Genomic DNA, 12228 nt, shown 5'->3' with positions numbered 1-12228 from the left:
GGTTGGCCTCGGGTTGTCTTTAACTATTATATTATAGGAATACACAACATATTTCAGCTTTGGTTCACATTATCCCACTTGTAGTGTTTATCATTATCTGACTCTATTAACCTCACCTGCTGACAGGATCCTCCATAACCACACATCCTGATGCCGGAGTGCTGATGTTTACTGAGATGCCTTTGACACAAACAGCCATGGGAAAGAAACAATTGAGAATGTTTTTTGTGTAATAGTCAGGATCACATGATGGGTACACGCTCCTGGGTGTGACATGTGACTTACACGCAGCTCTATATAAACACAGGACCCTCAGCTATCATCCTGAGTACAATAACGACCAAGACGTAAGCATCATCCCGCTTTTTGAAAGATGAATCTCACCCAAAGCAAAATATATGCTAAAGATGGGTTTGACTCAAAAGCATTTCTTCGAGCATATTTTCCTGGAGATCCTCCCATGTCATTTGGGATTGAAACAATGAAGTTTCCGATAGAAAAAATGACTCAAGCGTGTACCTCTGGTATGTACACTATTTCAAAGAAAACACCAGCATATTTATTTTAATTATTTTTTTTTATTTGTTCCCTTTTTTGCATGGGGAAGGCTCAAACTGTTGTTTAGAATTTAAATGTGTGCCCATGGTGACATGTGTATGTACAGTGCCAAGCACACAAATAACTAGCCTGTGTTTCTTTTTTCTTTTGGTGCCTGAAAGAGTTAAACTTCAGGCATGCAAGTGACCGTTTCAGTTTTATCAGATCCTTGTCGGATTATAGTGTAACCCTTAATGATGAGGAATTACAACCATAAAACTTTTTCCTGCAGAGAGCAGGGGATAGATAAAATAAAGTTCAGTATTTCATAGATTTTAGCTTAATAGACAGTCATTGAGCAGAGACTATAAAACATTAATTCAGCTTTGCAAGTTTTAAACGTAAAACAAAACCAGGGCATACTTCCATTCCAACTGGAAGGTTAAAAGAGTCCAATCTTTATTTCACCATAGTTAGGGACAGAGACATGGAAGCTCACGCTTATCAGAGCTACAATTGTTCCTTAGTCATAGGGATATCTAAAGAAGTCCTTTTTAGGAGTAGACAGATAGATACACATTTTTATCTCATCAGTCTGTTTTCACCTCAGGTTAACTTTAACTGTAATCAGAGTTCCCAGTGGGAAGATTTACCCTCACTTCCTGCCCAAGAGGCAAGAAAGGACATTAGAAATATTCTCCACAAGGTAAGGATGGCACCACCGTTGAGAACTGGCAGTGGTATTTTTGCTTCCACTGAAGATTCAGCAGACCCCGTTGTTCTCCCTTTTCCCTCAAGGGTTTAAAGCAGCAGGGTCAGCCATACTATCCCAGGAAAAAAACCACATATATATGTAGATAATTACTTGCTCTACTTACATTACATGTATTGTACTGTCCACGATTTGATTTCAGTGAATTGTATATAGTAAATAAAGAGAAAACAGTTTCAGGCATTTTCATCTTCTGCCTATGACTGAAGCCAATTCTGATGTCATTTCCTCCCTTACTCTTTTTTTCTCCTAAAAGCTGCAATGTCATATCTAGCTTGCTTTGTAAACACGTGAGCACCACATAGATTGTATTTCAGCAGCTTCACACTGAACTGCCCTCAGCCAATCAGTGAGGAGCAGGAATGTGGGAGGGGAGATAACAAGCTTCCCTCTGCTTGGCAATGTACCAAATAGAGCCAGACTGACTGAGATAAGATGTATTACAGCAGAAACATTTATGATTATATTGGAATGCTTGCATCGCAGGGTCAGATTGTAGACTGCATAATAAACACAGACCAGTGGGTAAATGGAATTTGATTTTATGGCTGACTATCCTGGTTTTGAAGAAACCCAGCTGAGAGAAGAATATATAGGTTGTTTTATTTCCTGGCTGTCATGCTTATGTTCAAGGTGGCCACTCAATGTGCCACCAGATTGACCATTAGATAGTTCCCTCTCTAATTTAATGCGTCGTAATGTTGACCGTCATTACCACCAGATCAATTGGGCGGACATATTGTGGCAACAGTTCTCAAATTGAATGGTAGACCAGTCTGCAAGATCGATGTATGTGCACCCTTAACCACTTAAGCCCAACTGGACTAATATTCTCATCCAGTTGGGCTGCGTGCATTTCCGCGGGTTGCGCACGCTCCCGGCCATTAGCCCAGCAATCAATGGAAGGGATTATAGATCCCTTTCACTGATCGAAGCCCCCCGCAGAAAAGCCGACAGCTTCTCAACAGACGCTGCGGTTTTTCTAAGTTCAAAAAGTTCCCCATCTTCATTCTTCTTCCTGGGAGCGAGATCAATCGCTCCCAGTACTTTTTGACTGTGGCCATCTTGTGGCCAAATAGTAAAACTACACTCACAACCACTTTTTATTAAATAAATACATTTTTTAACATTTAAAATCAGCTGTTTACCTCCCACATCAAAAAAATACCCAAATAAAATTTTTAATAATAAACAAAATTACAATAATAAAAAACAAAACATAAATAGTTACCTAAGGGTCTGAACCTTTTAAATATGCATGTCAAAGGAGTATATCAATATAATTTTTTTAAATTATGGGCGTGTAAATAGTGATGGACGCAAATTGAAAAAATGCACTTTTATTTTCAAATAAAATATTGGCGCCATACATTGTGATAGGGACATAATTTAAATGGTGTAATAAGCGGGACAAATTGGCAAATAAAATACATGGGTTTTAATTATGGTAGCATATATTAATTTCAAACTATAATGGCCAAAAGCTGAGAAATAATGATTTTTTTTCCATGTCTTTCTTAATATTCCTGTTAAAATGGATTTAGAATAAATTAATTCTCAGCAAAATGTATCACCTAGAGAAAGCCTAATTGGTGGCGGAAAAAACAAGATATAGATCAATTAATTGTGATGAGTAGTGATAAAGTTATTGGCAAATGAATGGGAGGTGAAAGTTGCTCAGATGCAAAAAAATGTCAACCCTGTGGGCTTAAGTGGTTAACCTACAGTACTGTTGATCACTATTCATCACATGCATGTACAGTAACAACTATGCGTCCAGTGGAATCTGACATCTGATCAGAAAGAACCCCCTAATCAGAAAACTTGTTCTGGAAATGTGACTCACAACATAAGACTTCATGTAGGGGGTGTACCCTGGAAGGCTTCTGTCCCTCCCCCTTTTCCCCATGGTTAGTTAGACAAGCAGTTACTGTGAGACCTGGATTGATGCTGTTTAGCTCAGTAGGACTATGGAATCTTGTAAGAGCAATTGAGTATTTTTTTTAATTAATAAAAATATATGCATGGTCAAGGGTGCTTTTGCTGTTGTTTTTTACAGTTTTCAAAATATTAGAGGCTTGGCCAGTTCTCTCATGAAGCAAGGTGAAACATTTGCATCAGGCGGCAGAGATTACAGGGATGGCATGTTTGACTGCATGATATAAGTGTATACACAGTACAGAGTAGGAGGAGAAGTGAGAGGAGAACAAGGTGAAGAGGTCCTCATTGGGGAAAAACAGCTTGTTGTGCTGTGAGAGGAGTCTGATAGTGAGTGAGGAGGGGGAGCAGCAGTGTTTCATTTGACTTAGACCTCTTTTCCATGGGCAGTTGATAGGCAGTGAAATGCCTCTCAAACTCTCACAACTTCTTGCTGCTGCCTGGTGACTGCTCACTGCTGCCTGGTAACTGCTTGCTAAACACACAGTTCAACTGCCCGTGGAAAAAGGCCTTACACAGCAGAAGGGAGGAGGTGGCACTGCTGTCCCGACTGTGGAGAAATGGAGGATTGCCGATGGCTGAGGGTGAACATTTAATTTGTCACAGAATCGCAGCCAGCAAGTGTGCAATTTTGTTGAGCTACAGCGTGTCATGTGAGAACATTAAATGAAGCAGGGTAAATTGTCTGGTGCTGTGGGAGCATTCAAAATGGGGGTAGGGGGTTGGATCCTCACAAGTTTGTCTCAGGCAGAAAAAGTCTAAAACCGTCCCTGATTAGAGGTCGAGGATCAAGACAAAAACTTAATAGTAATCCAAATTCCACTATCACTTCCTAATTAACACACAGATAGCAGAGTTAATTTGCATATTCAGTAATGGTGCATAGTGGGTAACAAATGTTCTAACCATATCCGACTCAATGGAAAACTGTTCTTGTAATAAAATAATTTCTGACTGGAGTTTTACCTAAACAACTCCATGCAATCTAGATGTTTCTGTTCATGGTATTGTGCTGTAATGAGGAGATAAACATATGAATGTACTTAACACCAGCACACAAATAACTAGGGTGTAGGCGATGGGGGTTGACTTTTTGTGCCTGAAAGAGTTAAACTTGAAGCATGCAAGTGACAGTTTCTGTCTTGTCAGACCCTAGTCGGATTATAGTGTAACCCTCACTGATAAGGAATAACAGACATTAAAATTGTGCTGACAATCCTTGGACGTATTAGACTTGTCGTGATTAATCAAATCACTTGTCATGCACCCAGAATGATGCATTGATGGTGTGCAAGCCTTACTCTTTCTACCTTGCAGGACATCAATAGGTCATTAAAAAAATATTCAAATTTTTAAAACCTGGTTAGACAAAACCCAAAGGCTTATCCACATAGAGTTTTAATTTCCGTTTGACATCAGTGAGACATTAGATAGACTTTCAGTGAACCAATTTGGCTTCAGATGAACTTTAGCTTGACCTATGTTTCCCATTCATTAGCATAGCTAGGACATCAACAGGTGCCAAGCTGAATGCAAGCAGAAGTCCTTTGTAGACAACTCCCAAAGGTGGCTAGATTGACCATCCACTCATATTAGTAGTTTTCTTAATGTCAACTAGATTTCCTCTTCTTTTCTTTCAAAAAAATTACGTTTGTGGAGGGGATCTTGTTTAAGATTCTGGATTAAATACTGTTTTTCTCTATGGTTGTACCGTAATTTCCTAAGTTCTTGTGTGTTTTCCTCTGTAGGTAAGATGAAAGGAGATCTTCTCATGGACATCAGTATTGGCCCATTAGTCCATTTTCTCTACCCAATGTGCAACTCCTTCAAAGAGATCGTGCTGTTGAGGTTTAGCGAGAGGTGCATTTTAGAGCTGCGGAAATGGCAGAATGGGCACACTGAAGCTTTTAATTGGCCCAAATCCTTGTTAGACGTGACAGCTCTGCTCGGAGACAGGTAAAATAGACTGGTGGATGTTTAACTCATGACAATTGTAATGCAATACAGGATAAAACAATAGTGAGTATACGCCCCCTAGAATATCATAAAGCAGAAAGACACAATGGGCAGGATCCAATTCACTCTATCTCCTTGGTTTTCTCCTAGGAGATATCTAAACAGCACAGGAGGAGGCTCCCCAGGTAAACACTGTGGCAATAATTATTACTTAGAAGTGGGAGGCAATGTGCTTTACCACTTTTGAAGAACAAACCAAATGTATTGTAAAAATATCTATTTCTTCTAGCACATAAGGACAGTGCATATAACGAGTGGTGGCCCGCTTCTTTAGGTCAATTATGAGCCTCCTCTGAAGGCTTGTGTGCCTGTTCAGGTAAACCAGCTGATGGCTTTGTCCTACTGTGTTGGGGGTACTCGACATCTCCGGAAGCCACTGCATAACCGTTCCTCTAAGGCTGGTTGATCACCACAGTCTCACAGGATGGGCTGCAGTGAGTGCATGTGAGGAGCATTGCTCAGCAGGTGCCGGAGCCAGTGCAGGGAGGTAAAAAAAAAAGTGGCACCAGCAGAGTGGTGAGGTAATGACTGCAACTGCTCAGCCACTGAGAAGGAATCATACAAAGTTTTGTAGACAAAGATTTGTAGACAGTCCCTATTCAGTGTTCAGCAGGGTCTTGTGTACAGCGCCCTGCCCTCAGCCCATCCACCCCCTCCCCAAGTGCTATGTACTGTAGTGATACTGGAGAAGTCTGCAGAGCCAGTTTTGCTCCATTAGAGATGGGCAGAGTGAATGTAATAAGCTGAGGCTGGGAGCACACTTTTCTATTTCTGTGTATGTTTTTCTGTAAGCATTTTCGGCACACCATGTGTTTCTGTATGTGTGAAAACATGCATGTTTTATTACAGAATGTGATTGAAAGAGAAAATGTGTGCAGTGCTTCGCTGCTGTCAGTTTTTATCTACATGGGAAAAACACATTCAAGTGTGCACTAGCCAATTGAATAACACTAGTTCTCAGTTTACCTGTGCCAAAAGCGGGTGGGGGGGCATACAATAGTTTTGCAGGGGGGCCCAGTGATTTTAAGTTACGCCCCCTGACTGCAGCCCACACCACGCTATGAGACCATGGTAATCAACCAGTCTTAGAGGATTGGTTCTGCAGCGGCTTCTGGAGATGCCGAGTTCCCCTGGCACAGTGGGACAAAGCCCATCAGCTGGTTCACCTGAACCGGCACACTAGCCATCAGAAGAGGCACTTCATTGACCTAAAGAAGTGGGACAGCACCCGTGAAATGCATTGTCCTTATGTGCTTGAATTAATTACATTTATCCAAAGTTAAATTATTTTTACCCCTGCCAGAGTTTTATAGGTTTTTTTTAACACTTTAATGTGTCCCTAAAAATTTTAAGGAGAGCGACCGAGCAGCACTTGCACAACAGACCTGGGCCCATACGCGATTCCCTTTTACTCCTGAGTTTTCTACTAGGCGATAATAAGTTCACATCTTGTCAATAGAATGCCTTTTAAGCCACCAGCAAACAAGAAAATACTAAAAATAATTTTGATAGTACCTCTTCACATACTTTTTGGTACTTTTTTCAATTGCAAAATGTGGAAAAGTTATTTTAAAGAGAAGATGAAAAACTATCTCCTAGGACAGTGAACTGCAAACTTGGCTCTCCAGCTGTTAAAGAACTACAACTCCCACAATGCATTTGCCTTTGTGAATCATGACTGTGGTTGTTGTCAGACTCCTGTAATGCATTGTGGGACTTGTAGTTCCTTAAAGGACTTCTGAGGCCAAATTTACAAAAAAGATAAAAAAAGTTAGATACCTGCATCACTTTGGAAGACACGGAGGATGCCGTTCCGCAGGGTCCCCGTCGCTCAATAGCCCCCCAAACGGCTCCTGACCCGCACGACCCGGGTCGGGCTCTCCTGCCTGCACAAAGATGGCTGCCGGAGCTGGCCGCGGCCGGCAGTCCGCATAGCCGTGAGTGCGGCTGCGCAGCTCTAGGGCCAACCCTCCGATCCACGCTACAGGAAACAGCCTGTAGCGTGGATCGGGGGGTTGGCCCTAGAGCTGCGCAGCCGCACTCGTGGCTATGCGGACTTAGCAGCCGCAGCCAGCTCCGGCGGCCATCTTTGTGCAGGCAGGAGAGCCCGACCTGGGCGTTGCAGTCGGGAGCCGTTCGGATTGATCAGCGGGGAACCGGCGGAACGACACGGAGGGTGTGTCTTCCAAAGTAATGCGGGTATCTAACTTTTTTTTGTTGTTGTAAATTTGGCCTCGGAAGTACTTTAACAACTGGAGAGTCAAGTTTGCAGATCACTGTCCTAGGAGAAAACTGAGGAGAAAAAGTTGAAGTAAACTTAGGATGTGCTATTTAAAAGATTTTATACTTACCCGAGGCTTCCTCCAGCCCTATGAGCACCGATGCATCGAGCCGACCGTTGTGACTGAGTCAGATTACCGGGACTGATACCAGGCGAACGGAGGCACTCGGGAGGACGGCGAGGGACGCATTGCTGCTCATGGGGCTGAAGTAAGCCCCGGGTAAGTATCAAATCTTTTAAATAGCCCATCTCAGGTACTGTACACTTTAATTGCTTATGGGCCCTGGAATATTGAGCGTGGACTGTCATATCCTACAGGCTCTGACGATAGTTGTAACTTCTTGAAATCACCTTTGTAAATATAATAATTTTCTTTACATTATACTAACCTGTACTAATGATATTGCATGTTTGGGCTCCCTGCCTCTCTCATCTTTTAGATTCTCAGAGGTTACTGTGTTAACCACCAATCACCATCCTTCTTTTACTCCCAGGAGATCATTTTTAATCTTCAAAATAACTTTTGCACTAATTCAAAAAGTACCATTCAAGTGAAAGGTATGCACTGACTGCCAGGAATAATACAATGTGCACTTTCGGGCCATCTCTATTGATGAGATTGCCTCCAGGTATATATAACGGTGCGCACTGAAGAGAATATCTGGCCACGGAGTCTAATGGGCCCAGCATTGCGCAGAGTGGGCGAGCTCCATGGAACTTGGGGTTCCCAGTGCAGGAAGAGAGGGATGGAGGAGGACATGGGAAGCCTCTGAAGGTTCTAAAGGCTTCTCTCTACTAAAGGCTTCTCTCTCCAAAGGTAAGTATCAGACTTTTTGCCTTTACAATCTTCCAAGTTTACGTCAAATAAGAAACCTTAGGTTTTTTTGGAATTGATACATCAATAACAAATCTGTAATATTGATTAAAAAATCGATTGCATGAGTGATGGTGATGATATGTTTGATAAAAAATTCAGATGGTTATAATTTGTTTGCTCATTGTGACTGCTTTTATGATCAACCATGAAACGTGTTACTGAAAATCCCTGTATTCTGGAACTCAGGAAACCAGATGTCTCAACTAACTGGCAGAGGTGTATCTAGAGGGATGCAGGCATGGCTCATGCCATGGGCGCCACAGCAGCAAGGGTGCCATGCCTTCTGTGCTGCCCCACCATGCTTGCCCTGTGCCTCCCCGTCACACAGACCTCAAATCAGATTAATTCTTTTATTTGGGGAACATGGCTACTTAGCTTATGTATGTAGGACGCTTTTAACTTAGTGTTTGAAAAGAGGACAGAGAGGGAATAACTTCAGAAATACCCCAAGCCAAAGAACACAGGCAACCATAACACATGTACTGTACGTTAGAAAGCATGCAGTCTTTAGAGGGGAAGGGGGCTCTGACCGGGGAGCGCAGTTTCAGTGTTTGCCATAGGCTCTATTTTACCCAGGTACGCCCCTGCTAACTGGCATGCCTGATGGGATAGCGGGGACTATGATTTTAGGGTTTTGGAGGACAAAAAATACCAAGTGTCCAGTGAGTGTCCAGCACCGTCTTCTAACCTTCCTGCAGTTCCTAGTGGCTTTACAGCATCCGTGCACAGCTCCCGGTGTGTCACATGACCTGACGCGGGTCAGGTGACATGCTGGAAGCTCTGCACGAGGATCTCGGAAATCCACTACGAGCTACAGGAAGGGTAAAAGACAGCACCGGACACTCGCTGGATAGCTGGTGAGTATTTTATTTTGCACAGGGGGGAGGTAAGTTATTTTTTTGGCTGGTTGCTCAAGTAGCCGGCAAGTACATGTATCTGGCATCAGGCGATCCCCGCTGGAGCCAAATACTGGGGACTTTGCTATAATTTGAAGTGAATCGTAAAACCGTGTCATTTTGAACTACTGCATGTGCCACACAGTAACCTAACTGCTTCACAGTCCATAAATACATTTCTAAACTAAACCCTTCCCCCATCCAAAAAAATGTTTGTGCTAGAGGTCTATTTTTCAGAATCAGAATCAATTTATTTGGCCAGTAAGTTTGCACTTACAAGGAATTTGACTTGGCAGTTGCTTAAGAGACACAAACGTAAGAATTCAAGGACAGACAGTATATATATTACAAGTCATGGACAGTATCAGAGGCAGACATAGGCCCGTGCAGGCCGTTCAGCCGCACAGGGGCCCCATGCCCTCTAGGGCCCATGCTATTGCACCACAGTTAGGGCATTATTCTGTAGGCTCTTCTCTGTGTATTTATCTCTGAGAACCAGGAGGAACAGTGATATTTACTTGTGGTCCAGTCATACACAAGTATGGCATACATTAACACCGTGCCCACAGAATGTAACCTGGATTCATGCACTTTTATGTTATCAACATTATTTAGATCCAACCGTAATCTGTTATGATTATGACCAATCACATGAGGCCCCTTCGTTTATTTTGCACAGGGGCCCACTGTTGGCTTTGTCCACCACTGGACAGTATGGAAGTCATAGTGGCAGTGAACAGGGTGAGAAGTGATCATTTTCAGTTCTGTGCTGATTGCTTTCAAGTCCTAGGAGATCTAGCATGGTTCTGCACTAGGCATGACTACCACCAACAGAAAAAGCTGTTTCTGTGTCCAGAGGTTTTAGTTGCAATTGAACAGACTCTTACTCCTGAAGGCATGAGCTGGAAGCAGGGGCGTAACAATAGACCCTGCAAGGGATGCCCAGACGCCACAGGGGGCCCGTGGGGAGAAAAGTTTGAGAGACTGACAGCTAAGGGCATGGAAAAAAAATGTATTCTGCTCTCACAGCATTGTTATATTGACTGCATGTGTCCACCACACAGATAAGGAATCATACACACTTTGGAATTTGTACACTGTCCGTGCTCCCTAGGGTTCATAAAAAACATCTGTCTCACACTGCAGCTAAACTTGTCAAAGACTTTACAAACAAAGGAGTCACATTTTGAAAAAAGTTGTAGACTTTCCCTTTTCAGCAAAAGGATTCCTAGATTCTTAACACACAGGCTAATGACTTTATGGCCTCTGAATACTTTTACAACTCAATGGAGTGGAGATTGATGTCTGTCTCTGTTGCTGCTTCATTGAGAGCTTGTGACATTCTGAATGTTTTTTGCCAAAGTTACAGTAAATACTATATCTTATGTTCAGCATGTCATTGTTGTTCCTCCATATAGCATGTGCTCTCATGTAGTAAAATAATAAGGCTGTGTGTGTATGTATGTACTGGGAGCAGAGCTGCAACCAGGGACTTGTCGGCTGCAAGAGGCTGGAGGAAGCCCCGGGTAAGTAGATCTGGGGTAGCATGGATTGCCTGACGTTTCCTTTAAGTCTAAGGCCCATATGCAATTCACTTTTTCACCTGAGTTTTCTCCTATGACAAAAATGTTAAGCTTTGATTTAAAACAACATTTTAGCACTTTTCAATAGAAAAAGTATCAAAAAGTAGGTAAAAAGTACTATCAAAATAGTTTTGAGCCTGTTTTTGTTTGCTTATGGTTTAAAAGTCATTTTATTGACACATTTCAAAATGTCATCTAAGAGAAAACTCAGGTGAAAAATTGAATTGCATATGACCCTAAGTGTTATTATCTGCATGGGGAAAACACATTGGTCCTCAGTTTTCCTGTACAGAAAGCGAGGGGGTCGGGGGGGCACCATCCAAAGTTTCGCAGGGGGGCCCAGTGATGTCTAGTTACGCCCCTGGCTGGAAGATGGAGTAAGTAGGGTGAGAGGGGTCAGGGGCAATCTTGGTCACTCTCTTTCTGCACCTGCTTTCAACATGATTACATTTAAGAATATTGTAAAATCAGCGTTTTAAACTATTTTACTCATTTTTCAGCAAAGAGTTGGAAATGAAAGATACTCTCCTGAAGTCGCTGATCAAACAGGTTGTGAGATGTGACACAGAGAAAGAAAATCTCACCGACCCCCTGCAGCTTCCACAAGCTGACGGCGTGACCTCGGCCTGGATCCTGGAGGTCATCAGCCCTGATGAGACAAAGTACCAGAGCAACCTGAGGAAGATCTTGGCGTGTTTGAAACCTGGAGGACGCCTGTTTTTAATTGGGGTTGTAGGGGGCACATATTATATGGTGGGGAATCAGCGGATGCATCTGTTTAATAATAATGCAAATTTTGTGGAAAAGGCCCTTGCTAAGGAGGGACTTACTGTCACCCAGCGTGAAGTGCTCCCAAGGATTGCATTGAATGATTTATCTGATTATAAAGGAATGTTGTTTATTGAAGCATGCAAAAATAAGTAGCTTAGATAAGACAGTATTTCTCAACATTATTATAGCTTGTACACCTTTTTGCTAAGTACCCAATAATGTGAATAACCACATCTCAAGTACCCCTGGATACCTATATATTAGTTAAAAGTACCCAATATAAGCATGTCCATTCCTTTATGCTTTTGATTAATTAAAATACATATTCAGGCTCATGTGTGCATCGATTTGCATATTTTTAATCCAAAATCTTATTGCAATAGATTAAAGAAGAAATGTCCAAGTACCCCCTAAGCGTGTGTGTTGTACTGCTTAAAGGGACTCCGAGCAGTGCAGAAACTATGGAAAGATGCATATCATTTTAAAGCTCTCTTTCTCCTCTTTCCAATGATATATAAACCACCGCCCTACGCCTTTTAGTTTTCGCTATTTTCGCG

At 42.3% G+C, this 12228-nt stretch overlaps 1 protein-coding gene across 2 annotated transcripts; it reads left to right on the top strand.

Moving 5' to 3' along the window:
- The first annotated feature begins 340 nt into the window (after positions 1-340).
- Positions 341-12006, top strand: LOC137561032 (nicotinamide N-methyltransferase-like). 2 transcript variants are annotated; one of them, XM_068272250.1, is made up of 3 exons: positions 341-524; positions 4996-5203; positions 11401-12006. In XM_068272250.1, the coding sequence occupies exons 1-3, from the start codon at positions 374-376 to the stop codon at positions 11822-11824; spliced, it is 783 nt and encodes a 260-aa protein (XP_068128351.1). In that variant the 5' UTR covers positions 341-373; the 3' UTR covers positions 11825-12006. The 2 variants fall into 2 exon arrangements, with proteins under 2 accessions (XP_068128351.1, XP_068128352.1); XM_068272251.1 differs by lacking the exon at positions 341-524 and adding an exon at positions 3804-3900.
- The last annotated feature ends 222 nt before the right edge of the window (positions 12007-12228 follow it).

This window comes from Hyperolius riggenbachi, chromosome 3 (assembly GCF_040937935.1).
Source record: "Hyperolius riggenbachi isolate aHypRig1 chromosome 3, aHypRig1.pri, whole genome shotgun sequence".
Lineage (NCBI taxonomy): Eukaryota > Metazoa > Chordata > Amphibia > Anura > Hyperoliidae > Hyperolius > Hyperolius riggenbachi.
Note: the sequence above shows the minus strand (reverse complement) of the source record. Positions and strands in the feature narration are given on the sequence as shown.